Source organism: Alosa sapidissima, chromosome 3 (genome assembly GCF_018492685.1).
Source record: "Alosa sapidissima isolate fAloSap1 chromosome 3, fAloSap1.pri, whole genome shotgun sequence".
Lineage (NCBI taxonomy): Eukaryota > Metazoa > Chordata > Actinopteri > Clupeiformes > Clupeidae > Alosa > Alosa sapidissima.
The window spans coordinates 29,337,228-29,362,411 of record NC_055959.1 but is presented as its reverse complement, the minus strand read 5'-3'; the positions used below and the strand labels follow the sequence as shown (position 1 = coordinate 29,362,411).

Below are 25,184 nucleotides of genomic sequence, written 5' to 3'. Positions count from 1 at the left end.
TAAGTGCCTTTAAGCAATTAACAATGCACATGCCAGGTTTAAATGAGAAAGAGAAAAAGCTTTATTTAAAAGTACAAAACAGACACAGCAGACTATTTACAGGAATAATTTACCTCCTTTCTATTCAGTCAGAATGGAGAAGAGATCGATTTCATTTGTACATGAGGGTAGTTCATCAACAAACTATGTAAATAAATGGATGTAAATAAAATAATTTAGGAGGTTGAAAGTAAAACAAAATAAATCAGCAAAAATAAATATCAAAGTTCAAATAAAATACATACAGATTAATGAAGTAAATCACAAGAAGGTGTGTTGACCAAAGGTTCGCTGCCTCTTGAGCTGTCCGTATTTACAGTTATTTAATATAAATCTGATCAAAAACAATTATACCTTCTGATGGCTATCTAAAACTACACTAATTATTGTGGTTGTCCATTAAAAATAACGTTTTTAGAGCACAACCAGAATGTCCCATTTATACAGTACTAGAACGATCACAAACTCAATGCTTATAGGCACTACTTTTAATTACAAAACATCCTCCACATTGCAGTTCAATTGTAGTCTGTAATGTATACAAAGTAATAATTTGGAGCAGCATACTTTATATGTCATGGAGCTTCTCTATGATTTTATAGGCAAATGTATTCAGACACGGGTTAAAAATTCCTATGTGCGTTCATGGTACATAGCTTTAAAGACTGACAGAGCACATATATAATATATATTTTCAACAGATATAATATTCTCACATGTAAAATATAGAATAATTTAACCTATTCAGCCAGGATGGCCACATACAGCATACATTGAAGATAAAGACCCAAAAGTACCCCCATCCTTTTACTATCAACTTTGTCAGAAAGTTGGCATTAGAAGAGACAAAACAGTTTTAACGCAGTGAATCGAACACAATCCATCTACACATGTTGTCCAGTGGAGCTGTGCGCGTTACAATGTTCCTCTGCCAAAAAATAAAATAAAATAAAGATTCTGCATTCACAGCTGTTGCCCCATCTCATGATTCATATTGTTAATTAAGAAGCCACTTTCTGTGCTTCGGTCACTGGCTTAAGGCGAGGACAGGAGACTAGGGTAACATCCTGTTAGGTGAAAGCACTATAGGTCTTGGATCTGAGCTGAACATGAACGACTATGAAACATAATATTGAGTGTATATTCTGTAATTTGTCTGTTTTGGAAAGCTCGTTCACATTGTACAACACATCAAGGGGTGCACATGGAAGAGAAACATATGGCTTTGGTGGGTGCTGAAGTAAGGAAAAAAAAATAAAATAAAAATACAGTGGGTTTGCTTGAGCATACTGACATCAAACCACTTGTTCACAGCATTTTTTAACACAACCAGCAGGTGTCAGTAAAGTTTCAGACGGTTTTGTATTGGAATATTTGTAACGTTTTAAAGTCCTGTGTTTTCACTGGTGGTGTGATGATCTATGAGCATGTGACCATGCTCATTTATGGCGTTCCCTGTTTAAAGGGAACACATGATTCATCAACTGTTGGTGATCACAGAAAGAATTACTCAAAATTCACAGGCAAGGTCATGATTTGGCATGCGTTTCTGACGATCACATGTTGACCGCCGTTTCATAACTTGGGAAAACACAAACAATGTGTGAACAAGTAATCATGACACCAGTTGAAGGTCAGACTCAGCAAACAGAGAGATTGAAACGTCAGCTACCAGTTAATGCAACCTCATCAATGCAATACAACAATCATTCTTCTGGTGGTTCCCACAAAAAGCTTTGTGTGCTATGAGAATTGTAGTGAAGAGTAACACATAAGGATTCTCTTCTTCGCCTCTCAAATAATGCTTCTATCACAACAAAGCTTTGAGGAGCGCCCGTCTTGATAAATACTGAAAGCATAACAGCTCACATAGAGAATCCATTCACAACTAGATAAGCATCTACTCCAGAAGCCATGTGCCTCTATTCACTGTAAACACTGAAAGTTTCATTAGCGTGCACAAAGGGGAACTTATGTACGGCCATCATGATCATATTTAATCGCTAAAATGCAGTTAAACACTCTGCAGATAGACTTGCTGTGTTACACTGGGGACAGAAGTTAACTGCAGAGATAAGTCGGCTGAATTATGACACGATGGAGACGATTACAAGGACACACCACTCCCCAAAGTATTTGATGCCCTAGAAATATATATATATATATATATATATATACACAAATTATATAGAAATGTATAACAATAATATAAGGAGGCAACAGACATAGAAACTAAACACATAAAAAACAACAACAAACAAAACTAAATTACATTTGGGAATACAGACCACATACAAAACAAAGACACAAACAAACAAACAAAACAAACACACAAACAAACAAAACAAACATCACATGGGAATATAAAATGAGTATGGTAAGAGCATGGCAGTGAGTCCATCTGTCATGGACAGACAACAGAGGACCACTCAGCAGCAAAGGTCCCTCTGGTGCTCTCTACAGCAAAGAGAAAAAAATAAACGTCTTGCCAGAGGGAACTGGAACAGTCATGGCCACTTGGGTAAGAGAGAAGCCTAACAACAACTTCGGACGGAAAGAGATAACGTTTGCACAATGCACAAGGACTTTGCAGTTGGACTAAAAGAAAGTAAAATAGAAGCGCGCACACAGGTCAAATGAAATGGAATGAAATGAGTAGATGATATTAAGGCCAATTGTGAGGATTCTTTGCAATTAAAAGACCAAGCAAGCCCCTTCTCTAGACATATATTAAATCTTTGTCTAGAATGAGACTTGACTTTGAAATAAACAGCCATTCAATTATCCAAGATTGGGCTGAATTCCTATCTAGGAGAAAGAAAAAGAAAAAAGGGGGGGAAAAAAACTCCTGGCCTCTTCGTTTACAGAGTGTGACTGGCCTACATTTGGATTTGATATCGCAATTTTTACTTTGAAGTTAAACTGGGTCAACCACCTTGAAGCCAAGGTCGACCACCCGGAAGCCAATCTCATCAACAACCAAAAAAATACAAAACTGTGCATTTCATTTCCATGTCAGGATTGTCCTTACCCAAGAGTCTGTGTCATAGATATCAAGATAATTGCTTTAAATACACACATGGTATTGTATGAGGGTATCCAACACCGGCAGCAGCACTTGGCGATGACCTAGCAGTAGGAATGCTTTCTGATTGGACGGAATTCTCTGTGTGAAGTGGAAAGAGTTGCAGATGGGAGCATCTATTTTACATCTCGCTGTGTTTTACCAACGAAGTTAAGAAGATTGAGGCAATAACTTAAAATCTGTAATATACAGGTCATGCTTTGAAATTGCATTGCTTTATCAAGACAGCTCCCCTCATCGATTTATCCAATATGGATTACCTACCATGACATATGGCATTGATCAAGAGTTTGGAGAAAATAAATGGACATATAAAAAGGAAGTGCTTATCTTTTTAAGATAACTAGTCAATATAAAAAATGTGCCTGGCAATCGTCTCCACTGACTATACTTGAAATTAGGGAGAACGTTGTAAAAAAGTTGTATACTTTCTAACGTATGCTGTTCTTTCCTGCTTTGCAAGTGAAGTGCTTCCATACTTTTGGTACTGCAATAAAACAGTAGTGATAAGTGCCATTCAAACATCTGTATTAGGTGCTTGATGTTCAAAGTCTGAAGGGGTACTGTTAGGATTGTATGATCAGCAATTACATGAGGAATCATACTCCTGTACAAAGAATTACATATAGAGTCTTACTCTGAATGAATTGTGCTTCTTCCATATGACAGAATCTGTCCCTGGTCTTTTGAATCTTATTTACTGGCCTTATATTGTGTCCATCTTAAACAAATACCAGCTTTGATAGAGTAAAGGATTGATGAAGACTTTACAAATGACTTAAGGTACTTTCACAAGATATTTGAATCCTGAAGACAAAAAAAAGACTGTCTTAGGAAGTCTCAGGAAATATATATTACATTATATATATATATATAGCTTGTCCACCTTCTGCTGCAGCTCCTCATTCTGCTGATATATATATATATATATATATATATATATATATATATATATATATATATATATATACATATATATATATATATTTTAGTTAACTCTCTGATGAACATGCAAATAAAAACAAACAGGCATCAGAGCTGCCATGGTAGGTCATATAGGTCTCAAGTACTCACTCACACTTGACAATTGTTCAACTCTGCTAAGTCTCAGTTTTGGGGGGGAAGGGGGGGGGGGTCGCCGATTAGGGACTAGTGTACCCTGCCGGTGCTGGGAACCTAAAGGGGCTGGGGGTTCATAGCACAGTGCACAGATCATGTAAAACAAGAGAGAGAGAGACAGAGAGAGACAGAGAGAGAGAGAGAGAGATGTATGCAGCCTTAAAGTAAATCACACAGAGGCATGGCCACAGTACCTCCCACCCACCCTGCAGTCCTGTTACTGAGCGACCTCCTCAGCACGGGTGGGGGGGGTCAGGTCCGGGTCATTTTGGGTTCAGAACTGGTTGTCAGGAGACCAGATGAAGAGGGACCATCTGAGCGTGCATACGTCCTCCACCTATCCCACCCCACCCCTGTCCGGCCACTAGGACGGCGCAGAGAACGGAGTGGCGGGTGGCGGGCTGCCGTGGTTGTTGGTCGACTTTATGATGGTGATGACGCTGGTGGCGGCGGCGGCGCCCATGCCCATGCCCCCTCCGGGCATCTTGCCACCCCCGCCAGCGGCGGTCACCCCAGCGCGGGTGACGGTCCGGGCGAAGCACTGGAGCGCCTCGTACTTGGCGCGCAGCGCGTCCAGCTCCAGGCGCATGCTGGCGTTCTCGCGCGCCAGCTTGTCCACCTCCTGCTGCAGCTCTTGCTTCTGCCGCTCCAGCTCCTCCTTCTGCGTCACGCGCTTGATGCGGCAGCTGGCCGCGTAGCCGCGGTTCTTGAGCGTGCGCCGCCGCTGCTTCAGCCGCACCACGTCCTCCTTGGTCAGCCCGCGCAGGTGCTGGTTGAGCTCCCGCACAGACATGGCCACCAGTTCGTCGTCACTAAGCACCGGCGCATTCTCACCTGCCTCCTTCTTTACCTGAGAGCAAGGAAGAAACAGAGAGGGGCATGGGGAAGAAGGGGACAACAACCAGAATAAGAAAACAGACAAAAAGGCATTTTGTGCAGTATTACTCCTATTTGAGAGTATTACTTTTTTTTTTTAAATACTACTTCATAATAAGTGGTACTCACTGCCACTTTATTGAATGTGAAAATTAACAACATGATGCAATATCAAAATAAAGTTACCAAAAGAGATTATTGGATGTCTGGGACAGCATTCCAGTAAAAAAAGAGATGAACATAGTGGTTACAAAAGAACTGGCATTATTGCATGGCAGAATTGCATGAACACTGGCTTACCTTTAAAGCTTTGCTGGCTTTAAAATTGGTCGTCATGCCCTGCATAAACACAACTGGCCACAGTCCTCCAAAAATGCTAACTGAAAGAGGAAGAGAGAAAGAGAAGCATGTCAGGTAAAATCTTTAAAAAGACAGCTGAACAATAGTATTACACTACTAAAAAGTAAAAACATTGTCGAACACATTTCTATGCATGCACATTTCATATCCAATGGCCTTCAGTGAACTTGACAGCTTACGTTTCAAGCCGACTGTTCACCAAGAACTCCAAATCATAAATCCTGCAACACTTCTACATACCAGCAGAGGTCAGTCAAAGCTCACAAAATGCCAACTAGACAAGGACTGCCCTTGTTTACTTGCTGAGGGAGCACTCTCACAAAGTAGTTCACTAGACCGTTGTGAGAAAGCAATAATAGAAACGGGTCAGCCTCGCCACGGGGCTTTGTCTGATCTCTCTGCTTAGCTATTCAGATCCGCTGGCTATTTTTTGCCATGGCGGGGTTTTTTTTTTCCGGAGAGGCCAATCTGTATACAGCGGGAAGACGGCGGTCGCGAGACCATTGCCTCGGCCAAAAAGAGAGAGCCTCTCGCTGTGCGTCTGTGAAAAGGCACGCTGTCCCCAGGCACCGTTTCAGGAGTCGCTTGACAGCGTCAGCGCGCACCCCCGTGAACTCTGCACAAGGCTGCTGCCATGGTGACGCTCCGCAAATGGGTGTGGGAGTGGGAGTCACATGGCTGGGGCCCGAATGGTAAACAAGCTTCATTCATAATCCCAAGCTTGCCACACACATGGTGTGGAAACTACACAAATGGCATGATCTGAGGAGCACTGTGTGTGTGTGTGTGTGTGTGTGTGTGTGTGTGTGTGTTTAGAGAGGAGGGGGTAGAGAGAGAGGGAGAGAACAGCAGTGAGCAGATAAGAGTGTGGTCACATGAAAGAGAAATGCCAGTCGACCAAGTGGTCTTGGAAATATTCATGAAGGCCTTGTTGACCTTAAATAGATGTGATAATGTTGTATCCAGCTCTGTGCTCAACCCACATGTGATTCTAAGGAACTAGTAAGCTGTGGGTGAACAAGAAACTTCAGCTACAAGTTTGTCACTGACACTGTTTATTTAAGTGGGTGTTTTCTGAGTAAACAAAGTTACCCCAGCAGTGAACAACCCCAGCAGTAGGGCCTAAACCACACAAGTTAACTGAACAGCCCTAAGACGTTATCTTATAGGATGGGCCTAAACCCAAACTGTAGGCTTTTAATGTCTTGTGACAGATATGTGGAAAATTCCAGAAGGTCAAGTATCACAGACGAATAGTTTCCCTTACACAGTCACTGTTGTATTTTAGCATTTAGACAATGCACTCTATCAGGTTTAGGACTGAGGCTGACGGGCTGGATCCTATTACACTGGGCTTTCCTGGCTCGCTCCATGCCCTTATTTAACTCTCCAGGTTATATTTAGCTCAGTGTGCTGACACAAAATTCTGCCAACGACACAATTTAAGTGGAAATGCGATAAGTGATACCTCATTAGGAAGCAAAACACTACTGCCTCAACCATAAGCCACACTTTCTCCGACCGGCACACCGGGATTGTTTCATGGTTAAGTCTGTACTACGCAACACAGGTCTCGGTTCTCTCTGTTCTATTTATGTGCAATGACTCCACAAGATTAAAATAGATTGCAGTACAACCAGAGTAAGAACAAGGAAACTACACAGAGCAAGGGGGGAAAAAATTATAATCAGCCCTTACTTCAGACTTCTTAACAACATTCTGTTCAGCAGGAGAAGTATTAGTGACGTGGTCCAAACAATTAATTCAGTGCGTGCTGCCAGCCCGGAGCCTTAACCTGAGTGCACTCAGTGTAAGAAGTTTGCAGTCACTCTTGTGGTTTGACTTTTGCTAACCGCACCGGAGGTGCAGCTAGGGTTTGCAACGGTTTTGCCATGACTGGACTGATGAGTGTGGGGTGGGGATCCTCAAAAGGCAAAGCCCACAGGACGCTCAAATACCAAATACCAAACTAATACTAAGGACACATTCATGTTGGGTGACTCATGCTATGTTAACTGGTTCTCCTTCCTCAGAGTGGGATTCATTTAAACGCTTTACATCAGCAGAGCTGAACAAGGGAAAACCCATAGAGAACTGTACACATGACATTATAACCCCTGACAAAGCTGACATATTTAAACCAACAGTACAAGTACATTCGGCAGGTGGATGGAATATTATCATGTAACATGTTCCACTACGTGTTTTCAGGAATGTGTTCAGGGACCTTTTTTAAGTCCCAAAAGCATGTTCAGAGCCCAAACATGGGAAAGGGTTTGGTCCCTTGGAGGAACGCACTGCCTCTTTGTGACGCACGACGCAGGGCCAGCACGTACGGAAGGGAAAGCGACATTCCTCGAGAGCAACTTGGCCGGGACCGTGGTCCCCCCCCCCCCCCCCCCAATCCTCCTCATGCGCACACGGGGGCCTCTGGTCTCTTAGCTTGGCCGGACCTCCAGCTCTTCCACCAATATAAAATACCACGTATTTCCTTCAAAATTCCTTTCCCATGTGCTCTCTTTTTCCACCACATCAGCTATGCTGCTGTGAAACCTGCAGGGAACTTGTAGGACCCACCCCACACGCAAAAGTAAAAGAGGAAGGGCATTAATACACCACAGTCAAGGACTCCTGTTCATTATCTACCCCACACCCATCTTATCCACACCCTGACTGCCAACCAGAACAACCACCACTTGGAGGCCTTTGGCTGTACATCGCACACTGGTCCTCTTATGCTGCATGCTATCTCAGGGTATTTTACTTCCTTCAGTTGAGGGGACCAAAAAAAAAAAAAGAGTGTAAAAGAGAGTAAAAAAGAGAAACATGTCAGGGAGTCCACCTCACTAGAAGCCATATGGAGAGGTATGCAGAGTGTGGATAACAGGACCACATTCCTCAATGCCACACACACAGAGAAAAGAGAAAGGGGCCCCACTTTTCATTTGGAGACCTGCATACATAATTCCTACAACATAATGTCCTCAGTGTTGGCACCGGGGGTTGGGGTGGAAGCGGTAAACCCATTGCCATGACTCCTGTTCTCTGTGCCTGGAATTCACAGGCGCTGTTTGTCCAAACACAGCAAATATGAGTGGAAATCAAAGCAAGCATTAATATGAAGGACATGTCATAAAAAGAACACCAGACGCTATAAAACTTATGTGAACATTGACACATCTGATCAAGTATGTTTCTGTTTTCCCACGGGGAGAAAGAGAAAGAAGAAGAATCAAACGAACAAACCATATAGTTTGTGTCAAAAGGATGTTAGTCATGATGCTGGAGCCCACAAGTGTGAAAGACAGACGCAAGAGAGGCCAGACTACTGTAATCATCGGAGCAGCAACCGACACACTTGCCTGATGCTTACCAGTACTTTCCACACACGCCTGCTCATCAGGTCATGTCTAGGCTCTTTTTATAATGTGCATAGTGCTTTAACCTGGAAAATACCAGAAAAATACCAGAAAATTAAAATGACGTATTGCAGGGCTGTTCCCAATCTGACTGACACCTCTGACACCAAGGGATCCGCCTACCAAAATATCACGAGCATGCTTGCAAACTGATAGTGACACAGTCTGTTGCTTAAAGGGCTTGGCAAGGCACTTGTAGTGGAGGAGTTAAGTTAATGGTCTTACACAAAGACGTTCACTCTGAGACTTCCTTGAACAGCTATTCTTTTACTTGGATCCATGGAAAAGCATTTACACTTGCATTTAAAAACTTCACTAATAAGTAAGCTTGTTTTGTGTGGCACTCATTTGACCTTACTGCTGCGAAATGGTATTGATGGCATGCTAGCAGCATTTTTCAGCTCCAATTTTGCTGTCTGAGAAAGACAGCCTCAGAGGTACCGCCCCGACGATGGAATTTGAGGCCAAAGATGCTGAGTGAAATGTGATTCCAACTTGTTTTCTCATTCGGGCAGCTGCTCAAATTCACAAAAGAAGGGAGAGAGGGAGGGGGGTGGGGGGTTAACAGAGAAAATCCTGTGTTTCCTTCATGAGAAGGTATAGTGCACTGAAACAAGACCTTCAGTTAAAGTAAACAAACACTTCAAAGGGCCATATGGTTATGTTTCTGTGATAAATTAAGTGTTGGCTTGTCCCAGCTGTTTGTTTTCCTCTCTCTCTTTCTTTCTTTCTTTCTTTCTTTCTTTTTGTCTCTCTCTCTCTCTCTTGGCCCCTGTCTGTCTGTCTGTTTTGATGTGCAGGTTCAGCAGAGTGCAGACTCATTGCTCCACTTCACACCGAGCTGCTGCAGCCCTGTCTCACAGACATGAAGAACTCGAACTTGAAATTCTCTGCTTCATAGAGAGGGCGCGGGAGACAGAGAGAGAAAGAGAGAGAGAGAGAGGGCGCGGGCGACAGAGAGAGAAAGAAAGAGGGCGCGGGAGACAGAGAGAGAAAGAGAGAGAGAGAGGGCGCGGGCGACAGAGAGAGAAAGGCATCACCACCCGTTCCACAGCGCAGCACATTTGGTGGGATATTATGTAAAGGAAATGAAGAGCATAGCTGAGCCGTGAGTCATGGTGTTTACTGGTAAGGAGGACAAGCGGCAGGGAATCACACCCTCCCGTACTGACGCTTCCTGGAAAATCCCACTGTTTCACAGGGTGGAAGGAAAAGTACGGAAAACCTTGGAATGGCTGGCGCGAGCACCGGAACGTCTTTCTTTTTTTTTTTAAATGGGAGGCGGAGATGTAGATAGCTTCGCAAAGCTACTTTCCAACTAGGGACGTAGGGATTCAAAGGAATGTAAAGTATGCAGGAAACAAAGACAAACCCATCCAGTGTGTACAATTGGGAATCTATCCCCCACTGGTTAATGAACCAAGGGTCTTGAGTAGAACACAAATAAGTGTTTGAAATTTTAGTTAAAACCCAATCTATCAAACTGTAACTACAATACATTTGGCTTAATTTATTATAGTAAGCCAAGCTTACTATAATAAACTCAAGTGAGCTTGCGTTTAATCCTATATCCAACTAATGCCTTGGGCAGTTCAACCAAACCAAAGCGACACCAAATAAACTCATAAACTTACAACATGGAACAGCGGTGTTAAAAAGTGGTAGCTGTGATTTTATTTCTACACCCCAATTGATGTGGTGATGTCACAGTGTGGGCACTGGTCTACACACTTCTCTTCGTCTGGGCTGACCAGTTAAAACTGGCATGGACTGCTGTTGTCGTACCCAGTGCATGTCTAAGCACAAAAATTACCCAAACAGACTCTTTCCCCCCAGACAGCTCGTCCACACCCCTGGCCACAATGTGGCGAGGTCATCGTTCTCAAATCCAGGAATTGGTCAAGTGCAGCAGGAAAGGGTTGGGCACTTCTCATAGTGTGGTATGGATGCCCATTGGGCTCTCACTAATGCTGACCACAGTAGCTCAACAGTCTCCATAATCCATTTAGGAATATTACAGTGCTGTACAGAGGAGTTTTCTGTCACGCACACACTTGTTTTCTAATTCAAGACCTCTATAACACAATTATAGACCTCGCCCCCTGGTTATTAGCCTTCAACAGCTTTATCACAACTTAGTTCCTTGTATGTTAGTATGTTGCTGATTGGATCATAAACGGCCACAGCAATGAAGAAAAGTGATTGATAATGACTGACTGACTATTATTGTGTTACATGCTCCAAATGTAAAGCACTTTGAGCTGCATTCTGTGTATGAAAGGTGCTATACAAATAAAGCTTATTATTATTATTATTATTATTTTTTTTTTTATTATTATTATAGTTCCTGGTATTCAAATGCAATATTGAAAATGTACATTCAAGTCCATATGTTTTTTTTGTGGTGTCTGACTGATTAAAAAAATAAAGTCAACACACTATTTTATCTCATAAAAGGAAAATCAAATTCAATATCAAACGTTAATTTGAAAGTCTTTTTGTGGGCATCAACTGGAATGGAATTTTCCCTTGAGTTTCACTTTGAGTCATGAACTTGCAAGCCACCCCCAAATCATTCACTTTCAGAACGCATTCTCTAAAACCACAAGCAGCACTATGAGTGCAACTGCATCACTCTCCCAAATTTGCAGATCTAACCTCAATCTTTACAACGTTACCATCTTCTATGTATCGTGTTCTTGTGGTTACAGCCCTCACTCTCATTCTTGGTGCAGCACAGCAACGCCACGAGCGCAAGAGCAACTTGCTCCATCTCAGAAAACCGGAGTCTGTTTGCAACTACAAGCTGTTGTGGCAGTCTTGGGTAAGGCTAGACTGATGGACCCACCCCAGCCAGCCGCCAGCAGTCTGTGTCCCACGTGTGAGTCTCATGACAAAGCAGTGTAGGCGCTCCACTGCCGCCCCCCCCCCCCCCCCATGTTTCTAATTGGAGCTATGGAGCGAGTGCACAAGACGCAAGGTGTAGGAGGTCACCACCACCAGCACAGAGACCTCATACACGATAATGAGTCAGCCTTGCTGTTGTGCCCTTCAGATGCCGTTTCACAAGCCCATGTATAGTAAGCTTACTTGCAAAGAGGGAAAAAAATAAGTGGTTTAAAGGCCTCCTCCAGGATTTTCCACAAAAATCAAACAGAAGGCAAAGGTCAAGTACATACAAAAAGACCTCGCCTGACCCACAGACTAGAACAGTCAGCACAAAAACAGGAAAATCACTTGCAGAGCAGAGAGAGAGAGAGGCCAGAGACCAATGTCAGCCCCAGCAACAGGCTTTTTCCAGGGTTGCCATCTCAGATTCGCTGCCATGCCAGCACAGCAAGCGGCTAAGGTTTCACGGGTCTTAAGCTCGTGGAGGGAGACAGATTTCCTAATATGCCTTGTGCAGACTTTGAGAAGGATACTCTACATGGTCGCCGACCAGTCCAGTCCATCCTTTGGCCATTTAGTTCAAAAGCACAGCCACATTATCTCAATGTTATAATGGTGTCTAATTATGAGTCGACAGGGTCCCTGGAGGCACATAATCAGAAAAGATTTCCCCTCATTTGTACCCATACAAGGCAAAATGGAATTTCCATTAACTATGTTATTCCTGCACAAAAGGGAGTGAAAGTGCAGTAATCTTGCCCCAACCTGATATTGAATGGCTATTATGGCTATGAGTTGCAAAAATATGTAATATGCAACATAGCATTTAAATAATCAGTTAAATTGCAAGAACAGCTAATTAAACCCTGATAACTATACAAACACAATTTTCCATCGTTGTTTTTAAGTGTCAGAGTGTCAACACTCTTTGAGCAGCAGCCTGTGTATGAAAAAGTGCTCTATAAATAAATTCTTATTATTATTATAATTATTATTATTCTTTACATGGGTCATCACAATCACGGGTAAACACAACTTCTTTCAGTGCAGTAACTAACATGTCCCATGGTTGGCGAAGACTTTCAATTGGTAATTCTGGGACAATGTGTGAATGCCTCTCTTTGGACCATAGCAGCCAGAGTTTAATATCCAACAGTACAGACAGTTTTTCGGTCATGGACGTTGAATGTTTAAACATTCTATTCCACAGAGTTGTTGAAAGTACATCTGTTTACTAATGATATTGTCTGGTTCCTTTCTCTAATGTTGTGGAGAAACACCTCATTTCAATTTGTCTGCAAAGATCCAGATAATGCCAAAGGCTCCAAAAGCAATTGTTGCAACCAAAGATTCTAGAGTGGAGCTCTGTTCTAGAATCTTTGGTTGCAACTGTACAAGCCCACTGACAGCCCCTTTATCATCCACAGTGGAAATGAATCACATTACCCAGTTATGACTCACCTTTCCTATGAGGGCGTTGCACAGCAATAGGACAAAATTTAGCCAGACCAAACTGGACATAACTATGCAGTGTCTAAATAACGACCACATATTGCTTGACTGGTAAAATAATTGATTTAATATCACACAGGCTGCAGCCAGAGCCTTCCATACGTTTCATTACTCTACAACGGACATGGCGGGATGGGGAAGGTTGGGTGCATTGGTGCATTTAAGAAACATAGTGCATTCAATATGAGGAAGAAAAAGTGGGTTTGTCTAGGCTACCCTTCAAGTGGCTACGCCGTAGGCTGTGGTTTCTAACTACCAAATCGACAAAAATGTTCATACAATCTCGCACTTCACTGCTGGCGATCTGCCCCTCTTACAAACGCATTAAGTCGGCTATTTTGTCATTCCCAGTGCAAAATTATCGCCATTCCGCGCCTTTTCATAATGTTTAGGCTGACTGAGTGGTTGACATAACGTCACTTAACTAATGTTAGCTAAACTATCTTGAGACACACAGCCTACGACAGGCCATACCACGATACCTTTAATGTGAAAAAGGTGTGTGAGTAAACATCTTTTCTTTTTTTGCTGAGCAGTCAATCTGCGTTTTCTTCCTGGTGGTCTACTCACACATCGTGCCCTTTGTCCCAGTATTCTAAAATGCAGACCACGTGTTGTTTCCTTATGTCGTAATATTTAAGACTGGTCAGTAGCCTAGGCTATATGGCGGAGTAAACAGCGAAGTTGGTCAAGTAAAATAAAATGTAAAATTGTAGGCTATAATACTAGGGCATTTCAGTAATTCTTTATCTGACAGCTCCTCTCAGCTTTAATGAAACGCGAGAGTGGACTAGTAGACTAGTCTAGCCTAATTATAAACTCAAAACACACATTTTAAGTCTAGTTAAAGCCCACCGCCTTGTAGACAACTTATTTCACCTTCTGTCATAGATTTTTCAACGATAACATTTTGCAGAGAAACTTGATTGTGTCATCAGCTAGCCAGTGCTCAACAACACGTGTCCAGTTTCCTCTTATTCGTTGTTTATTAAAACAAATTTGCCGTTAAACAATTTTAGTAGTTTGCCTGACTTTAAAAGACACTGTTCGAAGGTCTTAGTAATTGGGAAAATATATGGAGGGCTTAGTTAACATTCGCTATCTATTTCACCATCTACATGCGTAGATCCGTCATCATGAGAACATCAGCAATTTCGATAGGAATTTCAAAACATCTCCGAAAATGCTCGTACACCTTACCTTGTGAACGCGGAATTTCTGTCGGGAATGCGCAATTGTTCAGAAGTATCCTATAGTAACAGGTTGGTGTGTCTTGTGGCAGTCGGGGAAAGTGTGCCTCAATCGAACCGAAATGTATCCCAGTACTAAATTAACTACAAAACAACAACAATGTATCAACATTCCACTCTCTGCTTCCGCAAGCACTCACGTCACCAATTCCTCGTGACCGCCCCCTCCATTCATGAAAATAACTTTCTGCTGACGTCAGCCAGGCGGGAAACTAGAGGAGGCCAGAAATAGACGCAACTGAATACTTTTGAAGAGTTAGCTAAATTAATCTGTCGTTTTGAGAAATGTACTATGTGATCTGCGTTCATTTCGACAAGTGTTGTTCGCCGGCAAAATGTTTTTTTGTGGTAGCCTACAAGGATCATTGATTAGGCAAGCCCATCTTCAGAGTTCTAACTAGGCTAATTGTGTAGACCTAGGCTATATTTGATCTAGTTTGTTGAATAAACTGTATTAGTACACTACAATTAAATGAAGAAAAAATCTAAGTAGTTTAATTAGGTTTGTTAAGGTTAGATATGTTTGTCAAAATATGCTGTATCACACAAATAGGCTACATAGATTTCAAAAGTGCGCCCTCTGTCTGTTGGAATTGTAGGCCTACAGGCTCCTTGCTACAAAGACTGTATTTTCTAAAATTCATGACCCCAGTCTGGTCTGATTGGTTTGGCAGTGAAAAGTGAAAAGTTTATTTTTCCTTAAAAATAAAGTAACAACTCCTGCTATTTCCTCCCAGCGGAACTGACTAACATCTGTAGAGTTATATGGACATCTAGTTGGGCTTGCACACGACTTTCTTTCAGTGTAAACCAATGCAATGACTCACCACAGGGATATCTAAGAGGCCATACAGATCTAATTATCGGATGCTGTGACCACTCAGTTGCACCACACTGACAGTTGAAAGCAAGTGAGTTTTTACAAGCTGATGAGTAATGATTCAAGGTTGCGTTTCTGTGATTTGTGTTAAAAATGAAACTAGGAATATAGCCTACTCTATGAGGTCTATTGTAAAAAGAAACTAGATAGATAGATAGATAGATAGATACTTTATTGATCCCCAGGGGAAATTCAAGAGACTAGAAGAAACTAGAGACGTTATCACTGGCACCTTGGGAATTCAACTTGCCACAGTTAATCAAATTGAAAAGATGAATGCATGTTTCAGTAAGGGGAAAAAAGGCTTTATTTATTATCAGTCATAAAAGAGGGATAATTTCTTCTAAATATAACTGTGTCTTTGTACTATGTCTGAAAATTAATTCATTAACAAAGTCTGATTATCTAACTACACTTGTTCATGCAAAAGGGAACACATCTATCTTTACACCATGATGATTCACAAATGGGCTGTTTCACAGTATACATATCATCTAGCCAAAACTTTGAGAACCATCCATGTCTTTATAGAACTGTAAGTAGAAAGGATTCCATTTTTATTTACAATATAACGAGGCTACTTTAGTAAAATACAAGTGTAACAACATAAACTGGACAACGATGTTGAACCTCAAACACACAACATCAGTACCCTGCTTCATTTTCCCTGATTCCTCGATCCTATAAGATTAACCTGAAAGAAACCTCCTTTTCTGTCCCTGCTGTATCCCTCAGCTAGGCTGAGAGAAAAAGGTGTGACACAATTGTTATTACCGTCATTATGGAGTCACAGCTCCCTATATGTGGTTTTGTGGAAAAAAACTTATGGCAAATTTTTTTTTGCAGTTTCATAGACTTTGCTTGTGAGACAGGATTTATATTTGGAGCATTGACTAAGCATTCCACTGACCTCACCAAAATATGTTTAATATGAAAAACAGTTTATATAACAAGTTGGCAGGTTGTCATGGCATGCGTACAGATGGTGAAGTAGTAATTTCTGTATACCCATGTGCAAATATTGGCAAATCACAATAGTCGTTGGCTGTTATGCAATATTCCTGAAAACCCTTTTAAATGTTTTTTTTTTAATCCCTGCTGAAAGCTGTAAAGTCATGCAGCTATGTAAGCTCAGTATGGCATGTCCTAGCGCAGTGTTTTTCAACCACTGTGCCGGGGCACACTAGTGTGCCGTGAGAGATCATCAGGTGTGCCGCAGAAAATTACCCAAATGTCCCTCACTGGTCCAGAAAAGCAACTGTTGCATCAAAGAATATATAACCACATGCCCTCATTGATTGTATGATTGCATTTGTGGTATACAGGCATTGTACAACGGGGGCCCCATATCCAGTATTCACAGAATCATCACATATTCAGTTCATAACAACAATTAAATTAGATATAGTCACCTACAAATGAAACAGAGGGCGCTTGTTTTATTGAGCAGGTCTTGCATAAAAGCCATAATAAGGCCATATCTGTGTATTATTTGAAATTTTAGGCTATGGTATGTTTATTTTTTCTTCACACAGGATGTTAGTGTGCCATGGGACATTTTAAGTGTCAAAAGTGTGTCGTTGCACAAAAAAGGTTGAAAAACACTGTCCTAGTGCAATGAATGTACCCCCCCCCCCCCCCCCCTCATGTCTGAATAATGTCTTTGTGTAATGTTATGGAACCTCTGAGATCTTTTGGAACTGACTTCATCAAAGAAATAAAAATCAATGTGCTGTCAATTCACACTGAGGCACTTCTCACTTCTCATGGAATAGCAACTGTAAGGCCACATTGCTCTTGCTCTGGGGTTTGGATTCAAGCACACATGATGTTTTCAGGGTGAGTCCTACAGTGTGTGCTTTGTGGTGTTCTTCTCTGGGTAAGAGTTCTGTTTTCTTTTGTCTGGCAGGAGCAGTAATGTCTGTTTCCATGTCTGACATCATTTTGTAATGTGAGGATTCTTGGAATTGGTCTGTGCTTTTGAACGAAACAGTGCCACCCAGAGTCTTGCAGTCAGTCAGCCTGAGGCATGACTAGCCTATCTTATCTGAACATGTTAAAAAAAACATTCTAACTGTATAAAAACATACATGTAAAAACTAAAATATGTTAAAGCAAACATAATAACAAACAAAATAGGATGAAAACAAATCTGAGCAATATACAGCATAACCAAGGCAATAAGTAATCTAGAATATGTGATATTTCCAGCCATCCATATGGATACATCAAACTTTTAAGGAACAAACCAATGTTCAAAGTACAAACTTGGTTTATTAGAAAATTGTAAATGAAGAGAGAAACTGCACAATTTCAACAGAACTGCACTGTGCTGTGAAATCAAATAACTCTTCTCAATGTAGTCAATCAAGGGGCGGGAGTTCCTCTCTGAGTAGCATACATCATTTCCGGTCCGGTGAGAAAACATGGAAGCACAGTGAGAAACATTGTCTTGCATTTTGTTTGATGCATTTACACAATTCACGCCGCGAGCTTTGTGTCTGTACTTCTTACACAGGTAGTTAACAAGAAAATGTATTAAGGTCGAAACCAGTTATGTTTTTTTCGCCGGGTTGAGATGCTCCTCATATGTTTTGAGTGAACGTTAGCGTTGTCTTTAGCTAGCTATCCTAGCAATTTTAAGCTACTTGAGTTGAATGAAAGTCGTCACAGTCAACTGTCCTCACAGACGAGAACAAATAAGCTATACAATATTTTTGGTTAGATGCTGTGTATGTTTTACAATCACTCGTTATTTGATTACTTTGCTTGTTTGGAAAACAACATTGACGTTATCTCGGCTGGCTCTTACAGCTGAAGTAGGCTAGGCTACCTTCCAGGCTAGCTGGCAGCTCAGTGGAAGTAGACTCTCAAGTAGTTCAGAGTAGTAAATTTAAGCCTCAGAGAGTTGGTCACCAATGTATAGTAAAACAGCAATTGATATATTTCAGTTAATAAAGTCATCGTCTGATTCTGAATATGTGACTTTTCTTGTCTGTATTGTAACTGTCTGCTATTTATGTCGTCAACAGACAAACCTCAGTGGATGCATAATGAATCGTCCCAAACCTACTGCACTCCGGCGCCCTAGCGCTGCAAAACCTTCAGGTAGGCCTATGTCAGTAACATGTGACTATGTTTAAAAGTATTTACTTTTAATATGTTAAATATTAATTTTCTGATTATTTTAGGCCATCCTCCACCTGGGGATTTCATTGCCCTCGGTTCGAAAAGTCAAGTCACTGAGCCCAAAGCACCTGCCCTTCTGAAGCCAACAGCAGCAGGCTTGCCGTCTGACCGCAAGAGAGAAACTTCCTCTGCTATTCCATCCTCCTCTGGTCTGTCCAGCTTGGCTAAGCGCCCAAAACTCTCCTCTACACCACCCATAAGTGCACTTGGACGCCTGGCTGATGTTGCAGCAGTTGACAAGAGAGCTATTTCACCATCAATCAAGGAGCCATCTGTTGTGCCCATTGAAGGTAAATTATTATATTGGATATTGTATAGAAGTGTTGTTGAGATGTTGGTGGTTCTGATGTCTTTTGATTCTCCAGTCCCACCTGCTGTGCTGCTGGATGAGATTGAGGCTGCTGAGGCAGAGGGAAATGATGACCGCATCGAGGGCGTGCTCTGTGGTGCCGTCAAGCAGCTCAAGATGAACCGGGCCAAACCGGACATCACACTCTATCTCAGTCTGATGTTCCTGGCCAAAATCAAGCCAAATGTCTTTGCCACTGAGGGTGTGATTGAGGTGAGCACTTAATGATTTATCATGCCTTGCTGCAGTGTTTCTGACTCTTCTGAACAGGGAGTTGAAGGGTTTTGTATTTGTGATGGACAGGCGTTGTGTAGCCTTCTGAGACGAGATGCCTCCATCAATTTCAAAGCCAAAGGGAACAGCTTGGTGTCTGTGCTGGCCTGCAACCTCCTGATGGCAGCTTACGAAGAGGATGAAAACTGGCCAGAGATCTTTGTCAAAGTGAGAAACTATTTCATTTGCTGCAGAGAAATAGTCTGATGTGTTTTCTACACGGTTAAGTATTTATTTTAATCAAAGGAGGATTTTGTCTATCTGTCTGTCTTTTTTTTTTAGTTTTGAGAGATGATCTAAAGTTGTTAACAATAAATGTTCCATTTTGAAATGAAGCTTATCAGTGCGTTATGTTTTAGGACGTGCACAAATGTTTTTGGTTGTGTTTGAGTAGGTGTACATTGAAGATTCATTGGGAGAGCGTATATGGGTGGACAGTTCCCATTGCAAGACGTTTGTGGACAACATCCAGACTGCCTTCAGCACCAAGATGCCCCCCAAGAGCATGCTGCTACAGGCAGACACAGGCCGTTCAGGAGGTGACCTTAGCGCAGGTATGACTTACAGGTCACACAGAGGTCGTGTATAACACAGGTGCTGCGCGGTGACTGAACGTCTTGGTTGGTGTTGGTGTTTTCAGGTAATAGTCCACACCCCTCCACCCCAGACGAAGATGACAGCCAGGCGGAGCTGCTGATCGCCGAGGACAAACTCAGCCCAGAGGACGACGAACAGGTGATGCCCAGGTACATCACCAAAATATTCTAATCTTCTGTTCAGGATGCAGCAGTTTTCCCTACTGGTTTAAAGAACGTTATTTTTATTTATTTTTTTGCATATTGTGTTGAGATAAGCAGTACTATTCCACTCTGGTTAACTATCTAAAAGCATAGCCATGCCAAAGGTTATGCGCCGATGTGTATCTCATTAACCTGTGCAGGCTGTTGCGTCACTGTCATGTGTGATGTGTTATGTGTGACACAGTCACTGTAATGTGTCGTGCCTTCAGTGTTACTCATTCACTGTTCTGTTGCAGGTATGAGGAGTTGGCTGAGAGCGTGGAGGAGTATGTGCTGGACGTACTGCGAGACCAGCTGAACCGCCGGCAGCCAATGGACAACGTGTCCAGGAACCTGCTGAGGCTGCTGACCGCCACCTGTGGATACAAGGAGGTGCGTCTGATGGCTATCCAGAGGCTGGAGATGTGGCTGCAGAACCCTAAGGTGAGTGAGGGGTGTCTACGAAAGGGGGAGAGGGGGTGTTTAATGAAAATCAACAATGGCTCTTATAGATCTCTTATAGGTTCTATTTAGAATTATTTTTCTACTGCAGTTTTAAATTTAGCGTTTAGTTCCAAATGGCTATAACGTGAGTGCAATTAAACATTTATTTTAAAAAATCAACAACTAAATATTATTTTTCAATCTAACACAATAATATGTTGTTTAAGCTGCTTTAATTATGACTCTGGTGCCCCCACCGTCTCTACATCCGTGTGTGGGTGTCCACTCACATAACTTGGAGGACTGGTCTGGTGTATGTTCACACCATAAAGCAGAGAGTCACGACATGTCACACGCAGATGTGCTCAGAGGAGTATGCCATTTCCTTCAGTGCTCTAAATGTGATCCTCAGAATACACATGTTGGAATTTGGTTTCACTTTAGGTGAAATGGCGGGACAGGTTGATGGTCCAGCCGAGGGTTTATGTAAGGGGTAATGTATTTTCCGCCGGTAATTATCAGAAAATAAGTCCCGACAGGGAGAACAGGTCGGTTTTGCTTCGACTAGGGCTGGGCGATATGGACCAAAAGTCATATCCCGATATATTTACTGTAGGTTGAATATCGATATACGATATATATCCCGATATTTTTTCCGCAAAGTTAGAGCTGTAAAATTTAATGTTCAGTCAAATATGAGTAGTTTTATTGAAAACTCACTACTCAAATAACAATAAAATGTACACATAAACTGGAGTGCCTTTTTTGAAATCAAAGCTCCGTAAGGTGCACATTTAAATAAAAAAAATATCTTAAATAAAAAAAAAAGCCTATAAAATAAAATAGGCCAATCTTTTTCTGAAATAAATATATTTATATGAGAAAAGTAGCGTGCAGTTTCGCAGCAGTGCAGAGAGCTCCGGTCAGCAGCTTGCGTGGAGCAAGGATCACGGCGCAAATTTTAACTATATCGATATACGCGATATGGTCTAATTCCATATCGCATTTTAAAATATATCGATATATCTTTTATATCGATATATCGCCCAGCCCTAGCTTCGACCTGAAGGGACTTATTTTCTGATAATTACCGGCCGACAATACATTATCCCGCTTATTACACAGCTACTTGCCAAAACGAGAAAAGAAACCTAACACAATGGGTCTTTAAAAATGATTTTGCTACCGTTTCGTGTCTTTTGCTACCGTTTCGTGTCTTCCGCTGACAAAATAAATAGTTCGCCACACAGATAGAACGTGACAGTTTAAGGTGTTGCGTGGCAACGTCTTACTAGCTTACTTTCCCTTTCAATGAAATTCCATTGCAATAAGAGAACGGACGTCTTGCGGAGGGATATGAAAGGGTTGATGCTAGATCAGATCTGCCGCACCAACCATATGAAAGACGTTAATCAATCCGTTGCCATTGACAGCGGTGATTATATACTTTGCCGGTGATTTATATAGATTTAACATGGGCCCGAACGTTGGGAAGGCCCATTCATGTGAATGGAACTTTCTGCAGCACTCTGAAGAGCCGTGTAATAAGGTTGTATATTGCATTGTTGACTGGACATTCCTCTCTTCATTCTTTCAGTTGACGCGCCCAGCTCAGGACCTGCTTATGTCTCTGTGCATGAACTGCAAGACACACGGCGCTGACGACATGGAGGTGGTCTCCAACCTCATCAAAATCCGCCTGAAGCCCAAAGTGCTCCTCAACCACTACATGCTGTGTGTCAGGTCAGTATGGATACTCTCAGGGTCATATTTCCTATGTTTGTAAATCTAATCCCATTATCCAAAGTGATATACAATAGTGACTTATCATTAAAATATAGCAGTTTAAAGGAGTCATGTAGCCTACATTAAAAACAGTAGTAGACTAAATCATTTTGACAAAATATTTGACAAAAATAACAATAGGACATTGTCATAATAACAATAACCATACAAACCTGGCTATAAGGAGACTTCATTTTTTGATACAAGGTGAACAGTCTTTGAATGAGTTTTGATAACCCCAAAACTGGATCGTAGAGCATTAGGTAAACCATTCTACTAACAAGTGTATATATTATGCCTCTACAACCATGATGGCATGCCAATACTCCTGTGCATTTCATCAAGCTTCAGTTTGGTCATTTTCATTTATTTGTTTACAGTTTCTGGCTCTAGAAAACATGTGAATGAATGGAAATCCCTTAACACAACAGTACAGAATGTGTCTACCATTAGAAACACCTGCAGCAAGCATATTTTTTGCCAGCTATCCCTTTGAACCCATTGACTCCAGACTACCAATGGACTGAAAGGAGTTCATGCCCGGTTCACTCGGCCTTAGTGTAATCATGTTTGTCTTCACAGGGAGCTCCTGAACGCCCACAGGGATAATTTGGGGACCATGGTAAAGCTTGTAATCTTCAACGAACTGTCCAATGCCCGCAACCCCAACAACATGCAGGTGCTCCACACCGTGCTCCAGCATAGCCCAGAGCAGGCGCCAAAGGTGAGGATCTCCTCTGGGGAATTAGGTCACATGTAGGGGTTAATTCCGCCGCAGGGCCAGACAGATGGAGGTGCTGAGCATGTGGTTTCGTGGCATTTGCTCCTTGCCAGGGTTTGGCAGGGATTCCTTGGTAGTGGTTAGGTAACTGGGCTCAGCGTAGCAGGACTGTTTGGGTGGGAAGGCCTAATGAGATAGCTGAGGTTGTCTGTCTGCTCATTGCCTGGTTGTCTCCTCCAATGTCTTAATCCCTTTTTCCCATTTAATCTTGTTGGCTCAGCAGGTCAAGTGGTTGTAACATGGTTGTAAGCAGAAAACAGTCCTGAAAGCCCACACTATACAGTTTGACATGGCATAGTAAAGTTGTGATAACTGCTCTTCTTGAAATGTGAAAATGGTGCTGATGTTACAGAGATTAGCCTGAAAGAGAAACTTTTTTCCCCCATCATACTTGCATATGTCTCGATTATGGAAACATGTCTATCATCAATAAATCATCTTTTTTTTCTAAACCTGATCATCAAGGTCAGATGATTCAGTGGCATTCTCACCCTTGTGTGTGTTGTCCATATGCTCTCTCCTCCGGCGTGGGCCTAGTTTCTAGCCATGGTGTTCCAGGACCTGCTGACCAACAAGGACGACTACCTGCGCGCCTCGCGGGCTCTGCTGCGGGAGATCATCAAGCAGACCAAACACGAGATCAACTTCCAGTCCTTCTGCCTGGGCCTCATGCAGGAGAGGAAGGAGCCCACCTACGTGGACATGGAGTTCAAAGTGAGCTTGAGTCCACTCTGTTTCTCATAGAGTTAACTCTCACCTTCTCATCTCATTTTGTATACTGTGTTTGATATGTTACCATGTGATAATTCACTTCAGTTTGAAATGCAGTTATCTAATGTTAGTTTGCTGAAGGCTGTGGATCTTTGTCCTTTTTGTAACCATCTTTATATTATATTTTCTTTTCTTTCCTTCCTCAGGAGCGTTTTGTCATTCAGGTGACCGATCTGCTGACCGTCTCCATGATGCTGGGCATAACCGCACAAGTCAAGGAGGCTGGTGTCGCCTGGGACAAAGGAGAAAAGAAGAGTATGTGAGCCTCTCCTTCTGATCACCTCTCACCTCCATCCTACCTGTCCGTCCACCATAGTGTTTGTTTGTTTACATTTTCCACTCTTTTGATGTGTGTAACCATAGCAATGTGTTTTTGGAGTGTTAGCGTGCATCAGCCGTGTCCACATAAAAGAGGCTCTGTATAGTACGTCATGTGCATAGGCATTTTAAGGGCTCTTGTGTTTCCTGTTGGTGTTTGATGCAGATCTGGAAGCGCTGAGGTCTTTCCAGAACCAGATTGCAGCCATCCAGAGAGACGCCGTGTGGTGGATCCACTCCGTCATTCCCACCATCAGCAAACTGGGAGCCAAAGACTATGTCCACTGGTATGCATATCACATGCTTTTACAGTTCCATTAAAATATGTATTAAACTATATACCGTGTCTTCATTTTTCTAGTCGTGTGCATTATAAGATTGTCAAAAAGAAATTAGTGCCTGAAAAAAAAAAAACGTGGAATGCATTTGTTGCAGATTGTCAACTGTGGGAATTCTCCTGGGATTTGAATCGGTCATTTGTTATTTTGTCTCTATTTCTGTCTGTTTCTCTTTATCTCCCCCTCTCCCTCAGCCTTCACAAAGTCCTTTTCACAGAGCAGCCTGAGACGTATTACAAGTGGGACAATTGGCCTCCTGAGAGCGATAGAAAGTAAGCTTTGTTTCAACACTCTCTCAACTCTACACACAGGGTATACAGACAACACAAGCCATTTGTATCTCTCTGTCTGTCTGTCTCTCTCTGTGTGTGTGTGTGTGTGTGTGTGTGTGTGTGTGTGTGTGTGTGTGTGTGTGTGTGTGTGTGTGTGTGTGTGTGTGTGTGTGTGTGTGTGTGTGTGTGTGTGTGTGTGTGAGAGAGAGAGGAGTAATAGCTTATTTGCGATGCGTTGGCTAATGTGTCTTGTGACGTGTGGGCAGCTTTTTCCTGCGCCTGTGCTCTGAGGTGCCCCTGCTGGAGGACACCCTGATGCGCATCCTGGTGATCGGACTGTCACGTGACATGCCCCTGGGCCCGGCCGACGCCATGGAGCTCGCCGACCACCTGGTGAAGCGGGCTGCCGGCGTGCAGTCAGACGGTAAGCCACCCGCCACACACCCCACCCCACTG

The 25,184-nt window shown here is 42.3% G+C and overlaps 2 protein-coding genes across 6 annotated transcripts in view; one reads left to right on the top strand and one right to left on the bottom strand.

Moving 5' to 3' along the window:
- Nucleotides 1–37: 37 nt before the first annotated feature.
- Nucleotides 38–14,673, bottom strand: mafk (v-maf avian musculoaponeurotic fibrosarcoma oncogene homolog K). Of its 2 annotated transcripts, none has more exons than XM_042085395.1 (3): nucleotides 14,500–14,673; nucleotides 5,420–5,499; nucleotides 38–5,093 (listed from the first exon to the last, which is right to left on the bottom strand). In XM_042085395.1, the coding sequence occupies exons 2-3, from the start codon at nucleotides 5,462–5,464 to the stop codon at nucleotides 4,608–4,610; spliced, it is 531 nt and encodes a 176-aa protein (XP_041941329.1). In that variant the 5' UTR covers nucleotides 5,465–5,499; nucleotides 14,500–14,673; the 3' UTR covers nucleotides 38–4,607. The 2 variants fall into 2 exon arrangements, with proteins under 2 accessions (XP_041941329.1, XP_041941330.1); XM_042085396.1 differs by lacking the exon at nucleotides 14,500–14,673 and adding an exon at nucleotides 5,659–7,314.
- Nucleotides 14,674–17,803: 3,130 nt separating this feature from the next.
- ints1 (integrator complex subunit 1) overlaps nucleotides 17,804–25,184 on the top strand; it is a 29,456-nt gene continuing 22,075 nt past the window's right edge. For 2 of the 4 annotated variants that reach the window (XM_042085353.1, XM_042085349.1), the window contains exons 1-15: nucleotides 17,829–17,947; nucleotides 18,462–18,537; nucleotides 18,621–18,908; nucleotides 18,984–19,180; nucleotides 19,271–19,408; nucleotides 19,635–19,794; nucleotides 19,881–19,986; nucleotides 20,277–20,463; nucleotides 22,061–22,206; nucleotides 22,831–22,972; nucleotides 23,567–23,743; nucleotides 23,947–24,055; nucleotides 24,285–24,405; nucleotides 24,651–24,728; nucleotides 24,995–25,152. In XM_042085353.1, coding sequence (XP_041941287.1) covers nucleotides 18,483–18,537; nucleotides 18,621–18,908; nucleotides 18,984–19,180; nucleotides 19,271–19,408; nucleotides 19,635–19,794; nucleotides 19,881–19,986; nucleotides 20,277–20,463; nucleotides 22,061–22,206; nucleotides 22,831–22,972; nucleotides 23,567–23,743; nucleotides 23,947–24,055; nucleotides 24,285–24,405; nucleotides 24,651–24,728; nucleotides 24,995–25,152 — 2,062 coding nt within the window. In that variant the 5' untranslated portion in view covers nucleotides 17,829–17,947; nucleotides 18,462–18,482. Of the gene's footprint in view, nucleotides 17,948–18,461; nucleotides 18,538–18,620; nucleotides 18,909–18,983; nucleotides 19,181–19,270; nucleotides 19,409–19,634; nucleotides 19,795–19,880; nucleotides 19,987–20,276; nucleotides 20,464–22,060; nucleotides 22,207–22,830; nucleotides 22,973–23,566; nucleotides 23,744–23,946; nucleotides 24,056–24,284; nucleotides 24,406–24,650; nucleotides 24,729–24,994; nucleotides 25,153–25,184 lie in introns of all 4 variants that reach the window. The other 2 variants (XM_042085351.1, XM_042085352.1) reach the window with 2 other exon arrangements.

Coding starts and splice junctions, on each gene's coding strand:
- mafk (XM_042085395.1), bottom strand. CDS start 5,464: ATGCAGGGCATGACGACCAATTTTAAAGCCAGCAAAGCTTTAAAG. Junction 5,094..5,419: donor AAGCCAGCAAAGCTTTAAAG/GTAAGCCAGTGT, acceptor CCTTGCTCTCAG/GTAAAGAAGGAGGCAGGTGA.